This window comes from Saccostrea echinata, unplaced genomic scaffold (genome assembly GCF_033153115.1).
Source record: "Saccostrea echinata isolate AGI-Se365-2 ecotype Australia unplaced genomic scaffold, CSIRO_AGI_Sech_v1 ptg000055l, whole genome shotgun sequence".
In the NCBI taxonomy this organism is placed as follows: domain Eukaryota; kingdom Metazoa; phylum Mollusca; class Bivalvia; order Ostreida; family Ostreidae; genus Saccostrea; species Saccostrea echinata.
The window spans coordinates 420,767-448,256 of NW_026889804.1; the positions used below are offsets into that span (position 1 = coordinate 420,767).

General features: G+C 33.2%; 1 protein-coding gene across 1 annotated transcript in view; it reads right to left on the reverse strand.

Annotated features, from left to right (window-relative positions):
- Positions 1-3,333: 3,333 nt before the first annotated feature.
- Positions 3,334-27,490, reverse strand: part of LOC133172870 (uncharacterized) — a 29,866-nt gene continuing 5,709 nt past the window's right edge. Inside the window, exons 4-6 of the mRNA XM_061307704.1 lie at positions 23,509-23,766; positions 17,503-17,753; positions 3,334-4,049 (exon numbers count right to left, since the gene is read on the reverse strand). Coding sequence (XP_061163688.1) covers positions 3,484-4,049; positions 17,503-17,753; positions 23,509-23,766 — 1,075 coding nt within the window. The 3' untranslated portion in view covers positions 3,334-3,483. The remainder of the gene's footprint in view (positions 4,050-17,502; positions 17,754-23,508; positions 23,767-27,490) is intronic.

A 27,490-nucleotide genomic window follows, 5' to 3' on the forward strand; every position in this document is an offset into this window, starting at 1 on the left:
GAAACACAAATTCTAAACTACAATTAACTTAAGATGAACAAATATAAAAGAAATTTTTTGTAAACATGCATTTTTAGTATATACACGTCATATATATGTATATTCATCCCTGATAATTAGAAATAAACCCCCCCCCCCCAAAAAAAAAAAGAAAAAAATTAATATCAAATACTGAGTAACTTTTTTTTAATTGCGACGACATGGCAAAATAATTTTTAGGGTCTCCATTTCTTGAAATTGTCGAACATGTTCAATATATTTTTAACACAGCTATAGGCCTACATGTATATTGTGTTTCATAATATGAACATCACAATCACTGACACAAAAAACGAATTCGTTTTAACTAAAGATTTTTCCAATAATCTAAAAATATGTCATGCTACAGTAAAGACACAGTCCACTCACATTGATCAAAATGTAGAAGTCAAGTCACAACAAAGTATTACACAGTACAGTATTACGTTAGACTGATACAGCTAATCAAAAAAAAACCCCCCCCAAAAAAAAAAACAGAATATTTCGCCTAATGTAGACATCGGATGAAATCGCATGTGTTACCAAAGATGACTATTTTATGAGACTGTTTTATCCAAAATTAAATCTCAAATGTTGGATAATATATTTACAGATTTTATATTATTTCCATGCTTTAATATTATACATTATATTTTTACTGCGTTGAAAAATGCATGCAACCGCTACTGTAAACTTAATCGTGACGTCATAATGCCTTATATTATCATAAAGTCATAAGCAACGTTATTGACAACGTTTTGAACTTTTCATAACTGTCTGAAGATCCAACATGAGCCAATCATATTATTAATTGGGCTTATTTTGTTTTAATTTTATGATGCAGATAATTCATTATTTCCTTGATTTCCATACCAATTATTACATAATCGTGCCATCTTTAACAAAATGATTTTTTGCCCTGTCCAGACTACTGGCTAAAAACTGGCCCGACTCAAAACTTTTGAAACCTCAGTGAAATACTTTTTTAAATCTGGAATTTCACATCCTGCAACAAATACTTAAATTTCTTTTCTGCAGTTTTTATAAATTTTACGAATTCAGCACTGATGTTGAAAATTTATGGGGAAAATATTTCCCAACTACCTATCGAATCTTTTTTTTATCTTGAGTCGGGAAAGGGCAAAAAATATTATTTCAAAGATGGATTCAATTTAAATCTTTCCAGCAATGATTACAGTCCCCTTGGTAGCGAAGTGCGAGAGACCTAAGTGTTTGTATGGTTTATCAAATAGAAGATGGAGATAGTTTTGTTTATTGTAATTAAATATAAATGCTAGGGAATGAGAAAAATCATTAATTGAATTGTTATATTGATCGATGAGAGAAATTCGCATTTTCAATTGTACATAATTGAATTTTCTGTTCACATACAGCGTCAAATAAAAAAAACCTTATAAAAAGCCACACTTTATTAACTGAACAAAACGATATGAAGATAAACTAATTTGTAACTGGCATCTGTTTTTAAGCAATAGCTGCTGTTTCTAAGGCATGACATTTTATGGGAGAGATGGAGGAGTATACGAGCTCTTAATTCTGTGCAATTGAAATGATCATGAGAGAAAGTAAATTCAAGAACCTCACTCTTTTCTAATACATATAAAAGCAACTGAAGAGATATTTTTCTTATTGTTCATCTTTTTAAATATTTGTGAAATTAATTCAATTAGATACATCTATGTTCCCTTCCTACCGTGTATGTTATTTCTGAAGGGGAAAAACAACGCTAGTGTGAAATAAAAGTTTATTGCAAGAAATCCATACAAGAACAGCAACCATTAATGATATTTATACTGTAATAAAAGAGAAAAGTATTTATTAGAAAAAGAAAATCAGAAGCAATCATTTACAATAAAATTCGACAAGTTATTGAAAAAATAAGACTGATTCACAAAATACACAGTGCTCTACAACCTCAACACAATAAAGAAGATAAAAAAAGGAGGAAGGTTTTACTTCAACACCAGATGCAACTGAGTGTCATTTAGGTATTTTAGCCAATTTCTAATGACTAATGACTGGATTCCCCGAGCCAACCTGCATTTAGAGCTGGAAGAGAAAAAATGTACCCAAGCAAACTGTCGGTATAGAATCTTATTTTTAATATAGGCGCTTCTATGATTGATTTGACTTTGACTGCATATGTTTACGTTGGTTTATTTTCCAAAGCGAGATATTGTTTAAAATATCTTTATAAATGTTCAAAATTAAGGGCAGAAGTTTAATTTACATGTGTGTCATGAGAATGTCCTAATAATTCCATTTTTAAATTTATATTATGGTGATTTTTCTGCTATAATTGAACTAAGAATGATTAGAAGTTTATAAGAATCTTGTAGGATTTTTTTGCTATGATCCTACTACTGTGGAATCATCATTGTTCGTGGGGGATCAATGTTCGTGGATTTCGTGGGTCACCCTTACCCACGAATTTACATCTCCGGGAACAATTTTTTTGTCAACTTACTAATGAATTAAATCTGCCGAATAAACGAGCTGCCCACGAAATTACATCCCGACAAAACAATAAAATTTTGCTTGCCCACGAACATTGACCCCCACGAATTTAAATGATTCCACGGTATGCCTAATGTCCAAAAGTTAATGGAATGATTAGACATACATACATACATACATACGCCCACAGAAATACAGATATATATATATATATATATATATATATAGAGAGAGAGAGAGAGAGAGAGAGAGAGAGAGAGAGAGAGAGAGAGAGAGAGAGAGGGAGGGAGAGAGTATTGATAATGTATATACTTTATACCTAAGAACTGTATGGTTCCTGGTAATAAATAATACAATATCTTGTAGATTTTTTTCAATTTCTGGATATAAAGCTGATGACTACAACGTTAAAAATATATGTCTCATGTTACCAGCAACTTCATTATCAGAAAAATCAGAAAAAAATTAAAACAAAATATTAAATAATTATTGAGCATAAAAAAATCTACAGACTAACTCAGGAATTTCAGTTTAATAAATGATCATAGTCTTTCTAGAATTTCGTATAATTGATATCCTTAATCTTTTACATGAAAATAAGGACACAAAACATTTTTTTAAATATACAATGGATATTATTTTTTTTTACAAGCCATAAATACAGTTGTACATTTCATTGAAAGAAATGATTAGACAACTAATACCTATGGGTGCCTTTGTACATAAATGAAAAATAAAATCTCAGAATATTTGTCATGAAAAGTCTTGTCTACATATAAATGTACGTAATGGATATGGCAGATCATCGTATCCATTTTGATGATATTGACGGTCCAATATAGACACAACAGTTGCTAAAACTGCATGATACACTTTTGAAAAAGAATATGTATGAATTATAACCAGTCATTAAATGTTATCATACATTTTTTTCAACATTGTCATCTTCTCTGAGCCTAGAGAGCAAGTTGTACATCTGTCTGACATTTATATGCTTTGAGTTTCTGTACGTCTACGAAATGTAACAGTAGGGGCTTTGAAAGCAATGCGAATGCCAAACCCCTCTATTTCGACAGAAAATGGCTCTTCCTCGGTCTTGAATGTAAAAGGACCTATATCAATTAAATTTTTGATCAGCCCAGTACCTTCCGCCAAAAACCTCTCCTCGCCCTTTTGTTTCCAAAGGTTCCATTTGCAGTTACCATATTCTAAACTCAGATTTGTGTGGTTATTTTTTATCTTCATGCTTCCGTAAATTGAATTGGTGTACTCTCCTACATACTTTTCGAAAATTTGGACTGAATCATTTTTCTCTTCAGTAATTAGGGGGAGGTATTCTGGTCTTTTGATCTTAGAGCGAATGGAATCAGCATTTAGAAGTGGCGTCAATTCCAAAGCAGCGTCAGAGAGGAAACTATGTAGTAACAAGCGCAAAATATATCTGGCATCATACCCGTTCATAGCAGTGAAGATTCCGATTTCTTGCTCGGGGAAAAGAGTTATAAAAGAACAATAACCAAACGTATTTCCACCATGTTGCAGAATGTCATGACCTGTCAAATGAATGAGTAATGTTGTTCATTTTATACAAAAATAAAATGATTTTAGAAACAGACACTTGCAAATTTGAGCAACTTATTAAATAGTTTCAAGATAAACATAATGTCAAAATAAATCTCATTCTACTTTTTTATGCTTGACAATACCCTCATGGGTCATATAAAAAAAAAGGGAAAAAATGAAATGAAAAAAAGAAAAGAAATTATACGGATTTATTATAATGATTTACAATTATTCAGGCCCAGTCATGTTTCTGAGAACATAAAATAGTAATATTTAATATTTTCGTTCTTTAATTTATATCTATTTTATTTTTAATGACGTAATTGTTGCTTAATCTCTTGTTTGATATTTTGAATTGGATGAGTTATATATATTTTGAGTGCCCTTTAGATCGTGCTTAAGGTAATATTGGATATAGTTATTTGCCCAAGACGAAGTTCGGAAACATATATTTTTCTAGACTGTTTCTGATTCTTAAGGTATTTCGTCTTCACGGAAGACCTCAAAGTGATTCTACTGTTTATCTTTATGATTGAGGTCATCCGTCTTCACGGATGATCTTTTACCAATTTTACGGTTTCTTATTAGTATTGGTTTTCCAACCTTCTAATTTTGTACATGCGATTCTTCGAAGATCATTTTTTTTTCTCCCTCTCTTTCTTTATTTAGGTTTTATCTTTAAAATATGTTTGTGTTTGTATTATATTTTGCGTAATGGTCAAAGTTTGCATACAAGTACAATGAGTGATATGACAGATACAATAGAAATAGCTTAAACGTTCATATTTTTTCGAAATGCTTTAAAAATTCTGTACATATACATACATGTATATATGTAGTGTACACGGCCAGGAACACGTTAAGTTCCTAGACAGTACCGTTGTCAGAAACCTTTAAAGTTAAGCACTAAAATTGGTTCGTTGTCATGAACATACAGGTGAGGTTATGATAAAATCCGTCCAGTGTCATGCAAAATATACAAGAATTTATACATGATGCCTAAATGAAAACGTTTTTGACAAATTCCAAGAATAAATTTGTATTTTGGGAAACAGATACAACATTCAGTAATCCATACAAAGATTTATGTATTTGATATCCACAATACATTTTGAGGAGTTTTGGTTGGCGATCACATGCCCATGTGTGAAGCCATGATTATGAACTGGAAAATTATATATTTCTTATAATTAATTCATCGAAATTGTATCTTTATTTTAAAATATGAAGAGAAACTTCATTTTAGGCAACTGACAGCCTTTTGTAGCTAACAAGTTTTAAGAAATTGCAGTTTATAAGCAAAAAGTCCGTTGTCAGTACATGTTAAGTTTATCTGGTCCGGTGTCATTTTTCTTAACATGTAAGTAAATCAATAAAATGCAACAGAAATGATCAAATATATGCTTAATATAGAAGAATACAAAGCATATTACAAATACATGTATATTTGAATCTCGGGGTCGTCTTAAAGCAGCTCACACCAACGTGCTAACTATTCTGCGATGTTTTTATTTTCAATTCATTTTCTCTTAGGAAACTGCATCCTAGCTAGTATGCAAACATATACAATTCCTTGTATATCATCAGTATAACAAAATTAAAATGTTATGCTTAGGTCAAATTTAAGCCGATGGTCGGGCGACCAAATTATTTTCATATCGTCGGCTGAAAAAAAAAAAAACATGATCTGCCGACACTAGTATCTGGCGACGCAGAGTAGTCATTTTAATTTCTAGGAACACCGATACTTTTAAAAGTAAAAATACTTATATGTTGGCCAACCGTCATCATCGTTCGCGAGGCCGCAGTTTGATTTTCATCTTCGGTCGACAGTTGTACGAAAACCCAATTCCTAAATGTCGACCGACTGACGACCGACTTTAAAAACTATATACCGATGGTCGGCCGATGATCGAAGGTTCGTGGACGGACTATTCAATGAGTGCTTCAATTGAATCGGCCACAGGCGAAAAAAATAATAACTTGACCCGACTGACATGCATAAAATTGGTCGGCCGACGAAAAAAAAGAGATAAAAATCGGGCAAGACAACGGCCGATAATATGCAACTGATGTGGAAGCATCCTCAGGTAATGTAGATTCAAGTTTGTTCAAATCATTACCTCCGGGGGTAGGATGGGGCCACAGTGGGCTATCGAAATTTTACATAGGATAACATAGGGAAAATCTTTTAAAATCTTCTCAAGAACAGCAAACCCATGATTGGTCATGTTTATATGGAAGCATCCTCAGGAAGGGTAGATTCAAGTTTATTCAAATCAAAGTTTAACATAGGAATACATAGGGGAAATCATTAAAAAATCTTATTCTCAAGAACAACAAAGACTTGATTGGTCATAATAAAATAAAAGCATCCTCAGGTAATGTAGATTCAAATTTGTTCAAATCATGACCCAACAGAGGGGAAAAACAGGGGATCATAGTTAAACAAAGGATTATAAAGGATATATCAATAAAAAAAATTCTTCTTTAGAAAACAAAGCCATTATCAGTCATATTAGTTCAAAAGCATCTTTAGGTGGTGTAGATTCAAGTTTGTCTAAATCATACCCCCCCCCCCCTCCACTTTAATATTTAAACTTTTGAATACCTAAGTGATTTCTGCTATTTCCGTGCTCAGGTGAGCGATGTGGCCCATAGGCCTCTTGTTTTTGGTGGATTTGTGAATGTAATTGGTTTGTTAATCACATTGACGTATGCTATTTCATGCAGCGTGATTCATGTGATTGTGATGGTACATTTTGTCGTCATATTCATATTGTCGCCGGCGACAATGTATACAAACACTCACTGAGCATATTGCCGTCCATCAGTACATGTCGACTGACAATGCCTGGCAATGTTTCCATATAGATATGACTAATCATTGCTTTGCTGTTGTTGAGAAGAAAATGTTTAAAGAATTTTCCTATATATTCCCGTGTAAAACTTTGATCGCCCTTTGTGGCCTCAACCTAGGCCTGCAGGTCATGATTAAAAAAAACTTGAATCTACACTACCTGAGGATGCTTCCATATAAACATCGCTAATCGCTGGCCTACTGCTGTTCGCAATATTTGATCCAAAAATTTCAGAACGAGGAAAGGGGGGTGCGGTTCAGATTTTTTTTTTTTTTGACAAACAAAAAAAATAAAATCGTTTGTGTGTGAAGAAGTGTTACTGTATAAGTTAAGTACATGTATATTATTTTATCATGAAATTTTACCTGTGGACAAAATTGAGAGTATATACAGGTTACAAAAACAGAATTTATTTGAACCAAATTGATTTTGTTTTTGTTTGTTTGTTTGTTGTTTTAATATCCCTCTAGAAAATTTTTCACTCATAAGGAGACATCACCACTTGCCGGTGGAAGGCCAAAAATTTAGACCTATTCTCGGAACTCAGGGCCATTGAAAAGTGTGAGATCTTTTTCGTGCCAGAATCTAAAAAAATTAAAAGTATACTTCATATATGTACTTTCACATAAGTATCATCTCTTCTGATCCAGAAGTTCTTGAGAAGAAAATTTTGAAAGAATTATTCTTAAATATTCTTTTAAAACTTTGCTCACCTATTGTAGCCCCACCTTTTCACAGACATGATCTGAATAAAAATGAATCTACACTTAATAATAAAGCTTTCACATAAGTTTCAACTTTTCTGACACAATGGTTCTCGAGAAGATTATTTAAAGATGTCACTAAATTTTCACTAATTCTTAACTATACATGTACTTTCTTGAAAGAGGGCGTGACCATTAATTTGAACAAACTTGACTCCCTTTATCCATGTTTGCTTTCTGTTAAGTTTGGTTGAAAATGAAATTGGTCAGTAGTTCCTAAGAAGCTGAAAATGTGAAAAGTTTACAGACAGACAGACGGACGACACAAGATATGTGATCAGAAAAGCTCACTGGAGCTATCAGCTCAGGTGAGCTAAAAATGTGTCAACCCCTACACCAATATATCGGCACTTGTATGAGAATTTAGCAAAAAGATGAATTCCAGATAACAATTCTACTGAACAAATAACTTTCAATCTCATATCCATGTATATATAACGAGAATAAATAATAGACTGATTTTTCAGATATCTCAAGAATTATGGTATTTTGACATATCAAAGTCACGTAAACTAATGCTGGACACAATTTTCTGAGCAACACCATTTCTCCCTACAGTATTGCGAGTAAAGCTAAATAAATACAGCTTGTTTACTTATTTATCAGCCAAACACTTTGTCCTTCTCTCTCTCTCTCTCTCTCTCTCTCTCTCTCTATGTCTCTCTCTCTCTCTATCTCTCTCTCTTCACGACTTTGGTAAATATTCAACACACATTGGCGATAAAATGTGCCAATGGTCACAGTACATATTGTCGCCGACGACAAAACGTGCCAATACTTGACTGTACATTTTGTCTTCCATTACGCAGGAGGAAGAAAAAGGTTCGTCTCGGTACAAATTGTCGCCGGCGACAATATGTATCGATGGACGATGATATGTGCAGTCAGGGTAGGTCCATTTTGTCGCCGACGACAATATGTACAAAACGACAATATGTACCGTCACACCTCTCTTTTTGATGGCATGCTTAACGATACCTAAAACAACGTAAGATTGTCCTTCGTAGTGTATACAATACAGTAGCGACAACGGACCGATGACAACGGACTGAATTTTCGTATCTTGTCATGACAACGGACAAAAATTTAAATAGATCAAAATTTTCAGTTTTAATTTGTTCTCAATTTTTCTGTAAAGGCTTACAACATGTCTTGATACTGTCTGCACCAATTGGTGTGTATATTATATTCTATTTACAAAAAATATAACATCTCGGAAGGAAAATGAATAAAATCCACATTTGTTTTCAACAGGGTTTAATATCGCCAACGCAAACTCCTCTTTTATCTCTTGTTTTTAACGACTGAAATTCATACAACACCAAATAGGGTATCAGCCCTGTTTCCCATTGCAATTTCAGACATTGTTATAGATAATTTAACTTGAAAAATGAAAAACTTCTCACAACCTGTCTTCTCAAGTCATGACACCGGACGGATTTTATCATAACCTCACCTGTATGTTCATGACAACGAACCAGTTTCAGTGCTTAACTTTAAAGGTTTCTGACAACGGTACTGTCTAGGAACTTAACGTGTTCCTGGCCGTGGTGTAGACAAAATGATACGGTTGATTTAGCATATGGGTGAAAGCATGGGCATTGAGGTGAGATTCATTCTAATTTTCTGATACTAAAATCTCAATAAATTTCATGATTTTATGACAATATATTTTGAGATTTTAAAATATAAGTATTTATTACTATATTCTACAACATGATTAATACAGGAATTCTTAAAAAATACATAAGTATGTATGTGCATTGCATTTTGATAGTCAGAAACCTTAAATGGATATAACTTTCTTCATTTTCTCGTTTGGCTTAACTTTTGGTTTCACCAGAAACTTTGCAGATGCATTAATTTTTTATCTTTTAAACGCTACATATTTTTTTCTGTTAGCTGAAATGTCCAGATTTCGTACTTGCACTGCTACAATGATAACAGTAAAAAATAAAACTCTCTGCAGAAGAGAAACCCAGTGTAAAGAGTATAAAAAAATTATGGATAAATGTATTAAAGAAAATAACAATGGAATCTCAGATAAGCTCAAAAAGGAAAACCGAAAGAATACTGGCATAGTTTAAATAGCTCAAATTCGAAAAAATAGTGTTGATATAAATACAAACCTATGTTTGAGTTTTTGAAGAAAACAAATGAAGGCGTTGTCCCAGATAATGACATAGATATTAACGTAGAATTAGGTAATGATAGTATCCTTAATAAATCTATCACATGTGAAAAAATTAAGAATTCAGTAAACAAGTTAAAGACCAATAAAGCCCCTGGTGGTGATTCTGTTGTAAACGCGTATATGAAAACAACTATTTCCAGCTTTCTTCCTCTTTATGTAGAATTATTCAACGTGATTTTTTATATTGGCATAATACCAGAGGATTGGTTAATAGGGTTAGTTACACTTATTTATAAGGGTAAAAGTGACATAAACCATCCTGAAAATTACAGACCATTTATGTTACTTAGTTGTTTAGGAAAAGTTTTCACCAGTATATTATGTGATCGTTAAAATAATTAAATGCTGATAAGATAGAGTTAATAAATGAATCTCAAACAGGCTTTAGAAAAGGTTACTCTATTGCTAATAATATAACCGTTATTGATTTTCTGAGCTAATATGCCCTGAATAATAAAAAGAATTATTCTGTGCCTTTATAGATTTCAAGCAAGTGTTTGATACGATCTGGAGACAGAGGATCTATGAAACAAAATTTTACAAAGAGGAATTGATGGAAAATGTTTCAGATTTATTTCAAACATGTACATGTATAAGGGCATTATATCAAAGGTACAAATAGGTCAACAATTATCAGATTTTTTATGTGTAATGTAGGTGTTAGACAAGGGGGAAATTTATCACCTTTTTTTATTTTCATTGTTCATTAATGACCTAGAAGATTATTTATCTAGAAATCAAATAAATGGTTTTACATGTTCTAGTCAACAAATGCAAGATAATATGTTTGTTATGTTGAAACTATGTGTACGTTTTTATGCTAATGATAAAGTCTTAATGTATGAATCTGCTTCTGATTTATAAAAGTCTCTTGATGTGTTCTTCGTGTTAACATAGCCCTAGCAAAAGTCCTTATATTTTAAGGTCCTATCACAACACGAAATTTTTTATATAATGGTGTGGCTATTGAGCATGTGAAAAAATTCTGTTACGTGGGTTTATTTCTGTCAAGAAGTGGAAAGTTTAAAAAAAAAAAAAAAAAAAAAAAAAAAGGAAGAACAAGCTTCAAAAGCCATGTATGGAGTTTTACGTAAAATTCGCTATTTTACCAATTAATTGTCAGGTAGACTTGTTTGATAAAGTCATCAACCCAATTTTGCTTTATTCTTGTGAGGCTAGTGATATGAAAATTTAGACATAATAATAAAAAGTACACTTAAAATTTCTGAAATTTATTCTTAACCTTAAATGTAGTACCTCAAATTGTATGGTACATGGAGAAGCAGGTAGATATCCACTGTTAATTTCTACAAAATTAGAATTTGTTATGTACTGGGCAAATATTTTAACAGCCCATGAAAGTAAAATTACAATGTAATTTATTTATAATTTATAGATGTTATATGAATGGGTCTTTTGTATACCCATAGATAAAATGTGTACAATATATTCTTAATTCTTGTTGATTATCTTACATATGGACAAGTCAAACATTTCATAGCTTTAACTTGCTTAAGTCAATTATTAAATAAAACCTAAAAATTAATTTGAACAAGAAAGGAGAAGCATTGTTGATAGTTCACCCAAATGTATTAATTATAGAATTTTCAAAAAACTTTGGTTTCGAAAATTATACACTTACTCAAAAGTTAAGGACCACCAACTTTGATATGAAAATTAAAAGTAAAAAATATTTCTGATTGAATATATCCAGATTTACTAGTCAATCAAACGTTTATTTATTATTTGTTTTTATGTTACATTGATATCTCCATTCAAATACTTGTAAAACCGGTTTCTTCAAGGCCACCAATGCGTGTTCGAACAATGCAGTTTTCAATTGTATTCACATCCATGTTCGCATGAGCTTAACTGATAGAAAAAAAAGTTATAAGTTTTGTGCAACCATGCTTCGTCGGAAACTCTCGGATGCTGAAGGCTGGCAGGCCATTGGAATGGTAAGAACTGAATGACGTATACAAGGGTTGGCGAACACTTTAATGTCAGTCACACTGTAATTTTGCGTCTGGTACAGCGCTGGAGAAGAACTGGGGTGTGTGGAGGAAGCTTAAAGATCTGGAAGACCCCGAAAGACTACAGAGAGGGAAGGTAGACTTCTAAAACGACTAGCTAAACAGAGTCCTTTTGACACTGCAAACACTCTGAGAAGCAAATGGAACACCCAAGTTCGAATCAGCAGAAGCACAGTTAACAGGAGACTAAACAAGGAGTGAATGCGATCATGTCGGCCAATAAAACGTCCACTCTTATCCCAGAGACACAAAGAAGCAAGATTACCATGGGCACGACAGCATAGGAGGTGGAACATTCGGTCGTGGCAGAGAATACATTGGTCAGATGAAAGCCGAATTTTGCTCACCCAGTAGACGGCAGGGTTCGGGTATGGAGACTCCCAAATTCCGCATACAAACAACAAATTGTATTGGAAACAAAAGCCTTTGGTGGAGGCGGAGTAACAGTATGGGGATGTTTCTCTTTGCGGTGTAAACTGGAGCTGCACATTCTTGATGGCACCTTAACTGCTCAAAAGTACAGGGACAACATACTAAGCCAAATAGCTGTGCCTCATTTCGATGCTCATTCATTAGCAAGTCGACCTGTACTAATGGATGACAACGCTAGACCTCATCGGGCCCGAATAGTTAAAGACTATCATTGCCAAGAAGCCATTGAAACTTTGCCCTGGCCCGCCATGTCCCCAGATATGAACCCAATTGAACATGTGTTGGATTATCTTGGTCGTAGAATTAATCAGAGGACCCCAAGATGTGAAAACTTACAGGAATTAAAAGACGCTTTAATTCAGGAATGGAGACAGTTCCCCCAAAACCGCCTAAGACGACTTGTCCACAGCATGAGAAGGCGTGTAAAAGAACTGTACAAAAGTCGTGGTGGATATACACATTATTAAATATCTTTGCTTATAAATGTTGAAAATTGATGACTCTTTAAATGCCAATAAAGTTAAACATGCTTATTGCTAGCAACTTTTGTCAACAACAAATTAAAGTGAAACTTTAAATTCTACATTTTTTGACTTGTATTCTTTTCTTGGAAAATTATCATTCGCATAAAACAGATTAGTTATCTGATGATTTCGAAACATGCATTGACTAAGGAGAGTTTAGATCTACTCAGATTTAAAAACAAAAATTAAATAATTAATTTGATTGGTCTAAGAGAATGAAAAGTTTAAAGATTTTTCAAAAGAGTGATGGTCCCTTACTTTAGAGTAAGTGTATATTTTCTGAATTTTCCAAAAGATTAAAGAGTTACACTTAAAAACTACGAACATATAAACATCATTTGCCAATTGAAACAGGTAGATGGAATAATATTGATAGAAAATTAACAATATGTACCATTTGTGATTGTAAAACTATTGGTGATGAATTACATTATGTTATGAAATACAAGTACTTTTCAAATGACAGAAAAATATTTTTCCAAAATAGATATTGTGAAAATCCTAACACTTTCAAATCTAATGAACTTATGAACACAAATAATGTAGAAATAGAAAAATCATTGTCAAAATTTATAAAGAAAATATTCAAAACTGTCTGTCCTTCTTGAATTCTCCATAAATATAACTGATTTTATGTTTACTTCATTCTTTTTCTTTTTTCTTTACATATCTATTTTTTACCCTTGAGTGATATTTTTGTTTGTATATATGTATCTCTTGTACCAGTGATCTGGTTTAGAAAATAAAAAAAAAGAATTGAAATTGAATCGCAGAAAGTACACCTTGCTTGTTTATCCTGTGTACACTTTTTGAAGACCCGAATATGAGAAAGAAAAAAGAAAGCATGATTCATGAGGTCATTTTCCGGCCTTCTGGATTAATCACTTAAATTTGTGATTTTATGTAACTTTGATCTATCTATCTTATGATTTTAATGTTTGTTTTTCTACATTGATCTGTTTAGTTTAGGGATTTATATATTACAAATGGCAGTGAATAGGAAAGAAAACAAAAAATGAGGATTGGTCGATTGGTCGAGTTTCTGTGAGTTTTTTTTAACTGTAATTGATCAAAAATTGTTTATTTATATCGGAAACATATTGAACTAAAGTAATAAATAAAAAGATTGTTTCATTTAAGGATTAAGATAAATTTTATTACCTGAATTTTGATGCATTCGCATTTTGAATATTTTGAATTTTACAGATCGTGAAAAGTCCTTTGCTCGCTTCAAGGCTTGTACGGAACGCTTCACGGTTTACACGAAACGCTTTGCACGAAATGCTGTACGGTTTACATAAAAGACTACATGAAACGCTTTGTACACGTTGATCACATGCATTCTACATGATTCTCTCAAGCTTAGGCCTCGATCTAGATTTTCTATTCTGAATCTCTCGGACATTACTTAAATTATTATGGATTAATCATAGATTAATTAAGTGTGACAATCTTCTGCAACGCCTTTAATTTAAAACTCGCTATACCAGTAATATATAAGTATAGAAATATTCAACCTTCAATATTAATTAATAGGTAGTTGTCACTTCGTTTGTAATCCTCTATGCCTATGATCGTCTATGTACAAACTTTTTCACTAGAGTCTAAATTACGCACTGAAAAAAGAAATATTTATGTATATTTGTCATTCACAATTCCTTAAAGAATATTTTTTTTTACAATAGTTTTATTTATTATGTTTATTGCATTTATTTAGTATTTATGCATTACTTATATATTAAAAACTACTTATATTACTGCAATATAACCTCAGTTATTGATTTTGAATAATATTGATTGTGTTTGACTTCTATAAACGGATTTATTTTCTTCTTTTTCATTTAATAATAGAATAGTTTTATTTGATTAGTTCAGGTTCTGCTTTTATAATTTGTCAAGTTAATAATAGTCTCATTCAACCAGACAATTGGCTGTCTCCGTAAACTCCGACGAGCAGAGAGTCCGGTAAAGAGTCACAATACAGTTTGTACCGCCAAAACGAAGCTTACTGAAATTGTGCTAAAGTTTGTGATTGGCTAAAAAGAACGCACCTCACAATTGAAAAATTCATGATAAATCGGCAGAAAAACAACTTAAACAATTTCAAAGTTGAAGGCATGTTGGTTGAAGCAGCTGGAAAGGAAAAGTTTGCGGTATTGCATTTCGGTTATGGGTGAGTGTGTTATACACTGTCTTGCTTAGCTTATTGTTGGCAGCCAAAGTGTATGTTGTGTACTCTACCGGTGTAGGACATACTTCGTCGATTTTTATTGTTATTTCTCCTTTTATATCCCTCATGAAGGATCAGTTTATTAATATAAAATAACGATCCAACAGAAGAAACATATATAAAAATGGAAACAAGGTTACACCCTCTGTCGTTACAAACGTTATTATGACTCCATACTAGACTTTCTGCTGCTCGGAGTTTACGGAGACAGCCGAGTGTCTGGTTGAAAAAGACTAAATTAATAACTACATTGCATCCAACAGGTTTTTTGTCGAGGGGAGGGGTTTCTAAGATCTTTCTTTTGTAACTAAAGGTGGCTGGAGACCACATACATTTTTTCAGTAATTATACAACATTGTAACATGCATTGGGTAAAAAATTTATACTTATAAATTAATAAATTTTGCAAATACACTTCGAAACGCCTGCACCAGAGTTCATACCTACTCTGCTCAACGCCAAGGAGCAGACAGTATTATTTAATAGAATAATGCATTTTCACTATATCATGAATAGAACCCCTGTCCACTTTCACTAGAAGTCCGACACAGGGGCCATGAAACAGCTCTGAAAGGAGAACTCCTCCTCATCAAAATTGTGGACTTAGTTTTTGTGCTTTAAAAGTCGGATCGAAAAAGAATATCTTCAAAGAAATTATGCTTTTTTACTATATCATCAAAAGAACACCCACCCTTTCATGAAACCCCCCATCTTTGGCCATGAATTTCACAATTGTGAAGAGGCATCCTTGCTTATCATAGCCATGCACTTAGTTTATTTAAATAACACCCAGAACCAGAGAAAAAGATTTTCAAAGAATTAATGCATTTTCATTATATTATCTACAGAGCCCACCCCCCAGTACCAGAACCCCCGATCCAAAGGCCATGATTTCACAATTTTGGAACAAGCACCCTTGCTTATCATAGCTATGTACTTAGTTACATGTAGTCTGTTTAAAACCCAGGGGCAGAGAAGATTTCAAAGAATTACTGTCTTTTCCCAGTATAACCAAAAGAGCCTCATCCTAACACCAGAACCTCTGACCCAGGGACAATTCCTACTTTTGGAAAAGGCAACCTTGCTCGTCATAACTATGCACTTAGTTAGTTTGTTAAATACCAAGGAGCATAGAAGAGGATTTTCAAACAAATAATGCACTATCACTATATGATCGATATATCCCAGCCCTAGTACTGGAACCTCTGACCCTGGGGCCATGAATTTCACAATTTTGATAAAGGACTCAATGCCTATTACAATCATGATGTGCATGAGTAAAGAAGAAGTTTTAGCCCCAACTCTCCGGCCGCAGAGGGGAGGGGGGCATGGGCCAAGAAATTCACAAAATTTGTTCCCCTTCACTCATATTTGCTTTATGTAAAAATTGGTTAGAATTGATTCATCAATTCCAGAGAAGGTGCTAAAAATGATCAAATGTTAACAGACGACACACATCGCATAAGGCACGACGACGGATGAAAGCAAACAGCAATAGGTCACTTGAGTGACTCAGGTGACCTTAAAATCTTGATAACTGCCTTGTTTTTTTTTTTTTTTTGTTTTTTTTTTTTTATCATAATACTTAGATGGTTCTATAATATGTGGTATATGGAAATTCTTGAAAACACTTGCATGCACATGCTGGAATTTTATTGACTGAAATTTAAAGACCTATTAGATAGATAGATAAATAGATAGATAGATAGATAGATAGATAGATAGATAGATAGATAGATAGATAGATAGATAGATAGATAGATACTATCGAAATGAATAAAAGGTTATGCGTGCATGTTTTCTGAATTCCTATTGCCTGATACTTTGTAGGTTATAACTTTATATATTTTAAAACCCTTTAAGAATATGAATGTCAGGAGTCTAGAAAATACGCACAAACGCAGAGATTATGTAAATAATTTTCTCTACATCATGCTTTCATAAGAAATAAATTTGAGGACATTCTAGATTCTGAATGGTTTATATTCAGATTGCTGTTTGTTTTTGCGATCCCAGTGAAATTCTTTGAAATCTAAAATATAGCTCTGCAAAACTATGAGATGATGTATATGGAAACTATCAAAATCACGTGCATGAACATGCACTGAACTCTGATAAACTTTCGCTCATTTTACAATATGTGCATTATTTACATCTTATACTTCGGAAAATAAGATGTTTAAGTCTATAATGCAAAGATTTTGTCTAATTTAATAAAGTTTTAGGGAATGGGGCATAAAGAAGGAGTAGTGAGCGTTTGAGAATATCTGCAGCTGCCCCCATAACAAATAAAACTAGCTTATTTACATTTTCAGATTTAAAAAAAAAAGATAATGGAATGTATACATGGTTTTAGTTTGGTAAAGACCTCTTTGAAAATAAATGCCTGATATTTAACATTATACCTCTGTATTTTCCTCGTTTCCATCCAAGTCCGTAGCCATTTTCAACAGTTGGTACTTCTACTTCCCCAGATATTTCGTTAATAACTGAATTGGTCAATTTGTTATGCTCCTGGTGCAGTGCAGCGAAATTTTTGTCCGACATGAACGTGTTGCCGTATTTGTCCTTATTGCTCAGGTGGAAGTTCATGTATTTTGCCATATCCACAGCGTTTGACATAACTCCTCCGGAACCTGCCCAGGTTTCCCACAGTCTGTGTTTGAAAGAAGCATCAAACATGCAAAAGTATACCCATGTTTATATTGCAGGAAAAGTGTTGTTTTAACTTTAGGAACTAAAGCTGATAAAATGAAATTGATTCATTGAATGCAGACCGGAATACGTGATATATTTACTTATATTTATGGTGTTATTTAAGATCCATTCACTGCAATGACTTGAAATTTTATAGAGCAATTATGTAACGCACATAGTCTAAGAATTTCTCCAAACTCTCTATGATGAATGTCTTTAATACCGTAAACTCAAATCAGGAAAAAAAAGTTGCTTCGTGTCATGGGTACCATGGCAACGTGACCTTATGTTTGATGAATGGCATTTTCAACATGTTCAGAGTTTAATGCAAAAAATTCAAAACTGTTTCCAAACGTTGAAGGCCTGATGTTTTAATTGCCTGATAAACATTTGTTGGAAATCAACTATTACATACAACTGTACGTTATACATGTAATTGAAAAAAAAAGTATTCAAAAGAAATTTTATTCATTCATCTTTATTAAGACATGCATTACAAAATAAAAGAAACCATAGTTTGAAATGAAACCAAATAATGGAGATAGATCTTTGTAACATACCAAGGACGAAATGTGATATTTCTTATTGGTTGGCAATGGTTGCCATGTTTAATACCCCAAAAGAAATTCAAATTTATTCTTTGTGAAATATTTAGATAACGAATAGTATTCAAGCTCAAAATCTTTTCAAACAATAAAAATCGGGAGCGGAGTAAACATTGACCTCTAAAATCATTAGAGGTTGGATCAGGTGCCATGGAGGAGTGAGCATCCCCAACCGAACGGTCACACCCGCAAAATGGTGACTTCACAACTTGCGAAATGTTGACTTCAACGAGACTGTTGATATCCTTGCTTCATTCAACTTGTTTGTCAATAGTTTTCCTCGTTTTAGAAATTGATGATTGATATTTATGAACAACGAACTGAGTTTTAGTTATGACTATCATACAATCTCTAACTGGATGTAAGAAGCTCCCATACGCGTGTATGTAATGGCTAAACACACATAGTCTTACTTTCCTATACAATTTGAAGTTATAGTAAGTTTAACAGTACCGACCAGACACAACCTTACAGAAAGCGAACCCCAACCGAACCATGGGTTCGCTCAGGGTCCTCTAGCACATCCCGGATGGACCTAGAGCGAACGCCGAGAGCGAACCCAAGCGCACCTAGAAAGCGAGCCCGGCCTTCGCTATTACATAACAGAGCTTTCAATCAGGTTTACGCGATGACCAATCAGCACTTCGACCAGTCAGCATGCCGGTTTGCATTTCAGTGTAAAATCATTGTACACTTATAGTACAAGCAATGAGTGTTTATGTATGATTAAGATTTATTTCTATTTAAGTACTTAATATTTATGTAGTATATTTCCCTAAAAACATTAAATTGTCAGATAATTACATACGTATTTATTTTTATTTTCATATACTGTATCTTATGTACATGTGTACAGACATTTAATTATACATTACGTATATTTTTTTTTCAGACTGGTTCTTAAAAAAACAAAAAACAAAACCAAGGGAAAAAAACGTAGTAACTGAAGAGATTACAAGTGAACTATTTCTTTATTTTATTTTATATTTTTTTTTCATTTCTTAAGAAAAATTATATTAAATCAATACTTAGTTAATTTATTTATTCTATTTTATCCATACGAATTTATTTCAAATCTATCTTTTTTCCGTCTATATAAGAAATAAAACAATTAAAACGTTTACCTCTACCTATACATGCACGTACACGTACATGTACGTACATCAGAGAAAAAGAGAAATGAAAAGCATTAGATCTATTATATGATTTGTAGTTCGTATTTATTTGTTTGAACTTCAATACGAGAACATATTTTTTCATCAATACATTGTAATCTGCATTTTGAATTTTTACGCTTTGTAAACCTTTTTTTTTTTCTTAATTGCTTTAAGATTATTTCATTTAATATTTGATATGTAAACTGACGTTTTTCATACTAATCGTTAGGCCACTGAATTGTCGACGGATTTTTCCTTTAACAGAGAAATACCGACATCTTACGAACGAACGTAACCAAAAAAGGGGATCGTTCATCGTATTCACAGTTGCATTATTGAATTCTTCAATGTTATTAAGATTTCAATAGATAAAATCCCTGCAAGATACCTGAAAACTACTTCTTGTCGTGTTACTACCGTGACGCTACAAAACATTTCAATGGACATTTAAACGAGCAAAGGGGTTCCGGAAAGGGAAATGAAAGGAAAACAAAAAAATGTCTTATTTCTCTCTTACGGAAATGAGGGCGAGGGAGAGGTGAAAAATAAACATAAAACAATGGTCTTTCTGTAGAATGATGTATCTTCAACCATCTTTGCAATTTCGATCGATCGTGAGCACCGGATAATGTTTTGTTTAATAGCTTTTATTGCATACGTACATCTTTTTTCTGCAGAAAAAAAATAAGTTTAGTGAATTGCGTTTTTGACAATAGTTTTAGTTCTATGAGTATATGTTGCCCCCCCCCCCTCCTCTCGATTCATGATATGGCTACATGTATGATACATATATATTAATGCCAGGTTTTATTTTTCGCAGAATATAGTATTTCGAAGTATTTCTTCGCCATTACGAGGCATTATTACCTCTGACAATAGCGAATGGAATGAAAATTAATCAATAGCCATTCCTTACGTGAAATATATGAGATTTTTTTGCAAATGAAACTCGTGCATATTTAATTCAAAATATTTTGTTTTTACAAATTATTATGCAATGCAAATTAGCTGAACAGAAATTGGTCTAAGTTGCCCCTGTGCACATGAATGCTGCATTGGTGAGTAAATTTCAGACATTTATAGTATCAGCCAAATTAGGTTACATATAATATAATGCATGAAGAAAATATTGTTCTGTAAAAAAAGTTTGACCCCCCACCCCTCCAATATGAAATAGGATTTTCGAGTTAACCCCCCCTTTATTTTTTTGCTTATCAGATTTTATTTCAGGTAAGTTCAATTGTCTTCTCTGGTCCCACCCTACCCCCTCCTACTTCTAAAAACGAAAATTGTATGTTTCTGATTCGACTAAGGAAAAATGACGCAATAAATTTTCAGTAATACCACTAATTCATGACTGTATTAAAAAATCAAAAAGTATCAGTAGAAACTAGTTCTACATATCAATGAAAACTCGTCTGTTCGGTTTATTTGCCTGTGTGTGCAGACACACTTGAAGCATACCTTGACAACTCAGTGAATCAGCGTCGTGCACTCGATATCTTCAAATTATTCACATTTTGAAAACTACCGTAACATTTTGCCATTATACTTAGTTTAAACCATATTTTATTTGAAAATAACAAGCAGAAAATACAGGCAAGTAGTATAAAAATCAAAAAGGATTTGGAAACAACTTTGAAAACTTATACTAATCCGTTTCCTTATTATTATGATTAAAATGACAGATCCTTGTTAGATAGTTACAAAACACAGTTTAAAGATGCTTAAAAACTAATATCTGAAATTGACATACATGTTAAATTAGAAATCATGTCGATTCACACAAACACAGTATACTTGAATCACTCTTTTCTTGTTTTTAAACAGGATAATATGATTTTTTTTCCTTACAGATGACGCAAGTTATACTTTCGATTATAGCTTTTTTTAATATGTTGGAGCTTCGGTCGAAATTACTGTGTGCGGTCAAGGTTACCCTGTACGTATACAGTGTATCTTGTAAATTTATATTCTGACGAATAATGCGTGCTTGACAAACAATGGCATAATGGAAAATAACTTGAGTACAAAGAAAATTAATAAAAATACCACCTTACCCAAAGGCATAAGTTGCAGGGGTTTTTTTTTAAATTCATATATCTATACAGATATTACATATATAATGAAAAGCAGCCGCAAGATAAATTAAGTGAAGATAGCCATTTAATACATCATTCAAGAGGATACTATCTACTATCTGAATGCTCGTTTATTTCTTTGAAGTGATATTTTATATATGTAAAAAGGACCTACCCTTCCTACTTTATGAAGTTACTTTTTCTTTTACTGAACACAATATGAAAAAAACTGTTTCCCGACCTATTGAATATGCAAATATTGCACCATCCCACTTTTTTTTAGGATTGTAGTACATGGAAATTTGTATTTCATATATTTAGTTAAATGTAATGAAAACGGACATTTTATTCAATGAAGTGAGCTTAGACCCCAACACAAACATCGACGCGCGCCAACTTTAAAAATAATACATTTTCCGAAGTAGTGTCACCTATTTTCTGATTTTTGATGGCTGATTTCTGAAACGTTGGAAAACAATGATAACGTAACTTTTCCCCCAAATGAACACAGCGCACATAGTATATATACGTATAATCACTGACGCATGACAAAAGTGTTTCCTAATCCGTCTTAGGTATTATGGCATACTTGCTTCTTTTAATTACATTGTAAGTGATTACAGAAAATTAGACAGGAGAAATTATCATTTACAAAGTCATTAAAACACTATCCATTCTATTATAGGGGGAGATGGGGGCATGCTAATGAAGAAAGTCGATGTAAAAGAATTTAATGCGTATTTATTACAGTGCACATATGCATGTATTAATTTTCCTTTTCGGTAAAAAAAGTCGGAGCACCAAACTAAAACTGTACCAAACAAACAAATCATTTCAATCTCTTTCTGTCGCCCGCATGGCCAGTGGTTAGAGCCTCTGCTCTAAAGTCGCGGAGTAAGGAGTTGATCCTTACGTCGCATGTTCTAATCCCACTGTGGGACGTGGAGACTGCTCCTTCGGATGAGACCGTATAAACCGATGTCCCATGTCGCAGTAGTTGTTGACACGAAAAAGATCCCTCACTGCTCAGTGGCCGTAAGTGCCGAGTATAGGACAAAATTTGCAGCACTCCACCGGCAAGTCGTGTCGTCTCCATATGAGTGAAAAATTCTCGAGAGGGACGTTAAATAACATACAAACAAACAAATAAAAATCAATCTTTTTCTCGTCAATTGGACTGCCACTTATTTTTTTTTTTTAATTTTAACACGATTCAATAATTGATTTAATAAAAAAAGAAATGAAAAAAAGAAATGGGTATATTTATTTTTTCATTCATTTATTTATTTTTAAGGTAAATGTACCTGATTTTTGTGTTTTCGTCATCAATCCATAGCTATTTAATAAAACACATATATACAACATTCCTGAACGTAAACAAATATTTGCCCGTAAATTACTGTCAACTGGCCGAAATATTTTTAGCAACCCTTGTTCACTCAAGTATTAAAAATATTAATGTAAATAAAAAAAAAATTAAACATAAATTTTTCCTCTCAAAAGATTGCAATGCAAATTTTTATCTTGCCGAATCCATTCTCGCTTAGTGATAATTTTGATATGAAGCAAATACATCTAGGATTGTATTCTGGTAATTTTAATAACGTCCTCCGTTTGTCACTTATACAGGTATACCTGCTTTCTATCGCCACTAAGCAACAAAGAATAATTTGAACGACTGTACTGTATATTTGGAATATACAAGGAGCAGGACGTACAGGCGGTAGGATAAAAGGGGGTCCACTTCGCGCTTGAGTGAAAGCGAACGCCGGGTTCGCTTTAACGGACCCAGAGCTGACCCAAGTGAACGCACAGTGAACCCCATTTTTAAATAACGGACCCCGAGCGAACCCAAAGCACCAAATATTTACCTGATAAATTCAAGTGGAACTGGTGCTAATGATGATCTTTCTAAATATCCTTGTGCAGCATTGTCTAGAGATTGCAGTCTTGTAACGACCGTTGAAGACGTCATTTGAAGAGGATCAAAGATCTCCGATGCCACGAGATCTTCCCATGGTTGACCATTTCCGAGTTTCTCTGACAGGTATGTTGCAAATCCATACATCATGCAGGAATAGACAGACGATTCTCTAAATTTCTTCATCGGTGTCATATCTTTAAAAAGCCTAATAAAACATATAAATATTTTCTTATACATTTTCATCTACTGAATATTTCCTCCTTCATCTATTTTTAATGAAAAAGATTTTCGTTAATCAATCCATAACCTCTTAGCACGTACGCTAAGTCCGTAAAGGGGTCGCTCAGTGATCAGAAGGTCGTGGCTCGACTGACCTAAGTCTTTAAGAAAATCTAATTTGGTTTTTGCGACCGTTAATGCTGAATTAACGGCCGAAAATGAGATTTACCGGCGTCGCTCTATTATGATGTCCCAGGCAAAAGATTTTACTCTTTACTTAAATAACATCAGTGCATTATCCAATCAAAAGGCATTTTACAAAACAGTTGCCTAAGAAAAAAAGTATATATAAGGCAGATAACAATTTCTCAATTTTAGTGAAAGTAGCTTTACAGCTGCTTGACAAATTACCGACAGGATTTATGTTCAATTCACGTATGCTCAAAGAATTGTTTATCTGAAATAATGGTTAAATGTTTTTAAAAAAGCGTATAATTGTGTTCAAAGAATTACATTATCTTTATAGAATATAACATATTAAAGATATAATAAATTCATAATCACAGATACATTTACAAACTGTGACTTCAAAGGTTTGTGAGTTTTAATGAATTTTAAAATAAATAATGAATTCAAAACCCAATGAGACTTTGAATTTCTTCTTGAGCAATGCATCAATCTTTCAATACATGCCATTACTTTTTATTTATCAAAGTCGAGAATTAGGGCTTGGTGACTATTGCACTTGTTACTTGTCGCTTATATTTACATTTGGAATAACATATTTCGTATATTTGTTCAATATATGCTACGTTGTTTTAAATGTATTAATGTGCCATTGTATATTGCAACAAGAGGTCCATGGGCTACATCGCTCAGCTAAGCAATTTAATTACAGAAATCCACAAATGATCCCATCCTAATCCCTTGGGTGGTGATTTGAATAAACTTGAATCTACACGACCCAAGAATGATTTCATATTAATAGGACAAATCATGGCTTTTCTGTTCTTCAGACCAAAATTTTGGAAGATAATTCCCATATATTCTTATGAAAACGTTGATACCCCTATGTGGACCAACCTTACCCCTGGGGTAATGATTTACGCAAGTGAGTTAAGGCTAAGTATAGGCGTTTCTATGCAAATGAGCTATTTAAAAGGCATAATAAGTATATTTATTATTAAGAAAAAGTTTTTTATTCATTTTCTTATACATACTTAGTACCCACGATATGTTAATTTCAGTACACATAATGACGTCATATTATGACGTTATTGTTCTTACCCACTGGAAGGAATAAAACACATCAACAAAACATCTTCGGCGCAAGGGATTATCCTATTTAATTTTATATAAAAATTGTATAATGTTAAGAAGAATATTCTATGAATTAATAAAACTGCTGCATAAACCTAGGCATTTTCTCTTTTGATCTGAATTTGAGGAAACTTATACCGGACAGTATATTTACCCTGTTTTATCGAAGTATTTTTGTTGATGTCCTTTATTATCTTGTGTTGTAAAGAACAATGATGTCATATAAGTACTGGTTATATCATGCCGTGAGTACCAAATATTTCCTGTGCAATATGTATAGTCCCTAGGCATTTTAATAAGTTTATTTGCACATAAATGCCTATACCTAGCCTTAACTCACTTGCATTAACAAAGTTGAATGTTCAATCTCTGATTGCTCTGAGGATGTTTTATCAATATGACTTATAATGACTTTGCTGTCTTGAGAAGACTTTAATGATTGTTTTCATATGTATTTCCATATAAAACTTTAATCACTCACCCTATCCCGGAAAGTTATGATTTGATCAAATTTGAATCTGCATTACCTGTAAATGCATTATGGCTCAATTTAATCATGGGTCCGTTGTACTTGAGAAGAAGATATTTGAAGATTTGCTATCAATTTCTATGTAAAACATTGATTCCCCATTGTGACCCAATTCTTTGTCCGACCTTCATGATTTGAACAACCTTTATTTAATACTAGGTTATAAAGTCGCCTGCGTAGTGCAGTGGTTAGAGAGTTCACTCTAGAGACGAGGGGTAAGGAGTTGATCCTTAGAAGCGGGTTCGAATGCTATTGCGGGACGTGGAGACCAATCCTTCATATGAGACCCCAAAAACCGATGTCCTGTGTCACAGTTGTTGCTGGCACAAAAACGATCCCTCACTTCTCAATGGCCCTATCTACCGAGTAAAGGTCTAAAATTTGTAGCACTCAACTAGCAAGTTGTGGTATGTCCATTTGAGTAAAAATTCTCGATAGGGGCGTTAAACATATGAAAAAAACCCACTAGGTAATGAAGCTTTCGTATTCATCTTAAAGCTTTTGGTCCAGTCGTTCTTGAGAAAAGGATTTTCAGTTTTTTCCCTTTGTATTACTATATAAATTTTTGATGGCCTGTGTGGTCCCACCCTACCACTGGGGTCATGACTTGAATAAACTAAAAACTACACTACCAGAGGATACTTCTGAATTTATATGACTGACTAATCATGGCATAATTGTTCTTCTTCAGAAGACTTTAGAAGATTTTGTTAATATATTCACATGTAAAACTTCGATCCCCAATTGTTGATCCACCCTACGCTCTGGGGTAATGATTTGAATATAAAGTTGAATCTTCCCCAGGATGCTTTTATATCAATATGACTATTCATTGCTTTGCTTTTCTTGGGTAGATGATTTTAAAGATTTTTTTTCTTATATTGCCCAATGTAAAACGTTGATGACCTATTGTTGCCTCACCGTACCCCTGGGGGTCAGGATTTGAGAGAGAAAAAAAAAATCTACACCAAATAGTGAAGATTTTATATGTTTCAATTTTTCTGAACCAGTGGTTCTAGTGAGGTAGATTTTTGAGAAATGCAATTTTAAATATTTACTTATTATTAATTATCTCCCTTTGAAAAGTGACATTGATCTTCATTTGAAGAAATGAATTTCCTTCACATAGGGATATTTAACGGCAAACTTGGTTAAAATTGACGCACTGGTACTTAAGAAGAAGTTGAAAATGTGAAAAGTATACAGATGGACCGACGGACGTACTCATCTTTCAGCTAAGTTGAGCTTATATTAAGGGAGGGAAAATGGAATCTGGACCCTTCTAATCACGAAACAATAGCCCTACAGATAGGCTACCGCGTTACATCAGTTTTAGTCCGGCAGAGAAAAGAGTACTACTGAAGGCTTAAAGGACAAGTGCACTTAAGAAAGTGCCGTTTTAATACAGAATATATTACCAAATCCTTCTATGTTGGTAATAGTGAAACACTTTTGGATATTTCTAATTTACAATCTCGTTAAACATCACCTTAATCAGCATGGATTTTAAGCAATTGGAGATTTTTAAATGTCTATTTGTACCCCAAATCTGGAAAAGTCGCACCTAACCTATTTGAGTTTCGTCTATTTAGATGGGGAGGGGGGCATTTAAATTGGCACTTGAACAACCTGGTGGTGGATCATCGACGGGCGCGTTTGGCGAATGATATTGATTAATATTTTTTCCCATGTGTATTTTTAAGAAACCCATTGGAAGCAAGCTTTGAAGCTTTAATAGATTATCCTGATGTCAAATATATGTGCATCATTCATATAATTTATTGTAGTTATTTATAACTGCGTAATATTATGGCTTTCAATACCAGTACCATCGTTTTTCATTAATGTTAAAAAATGATTG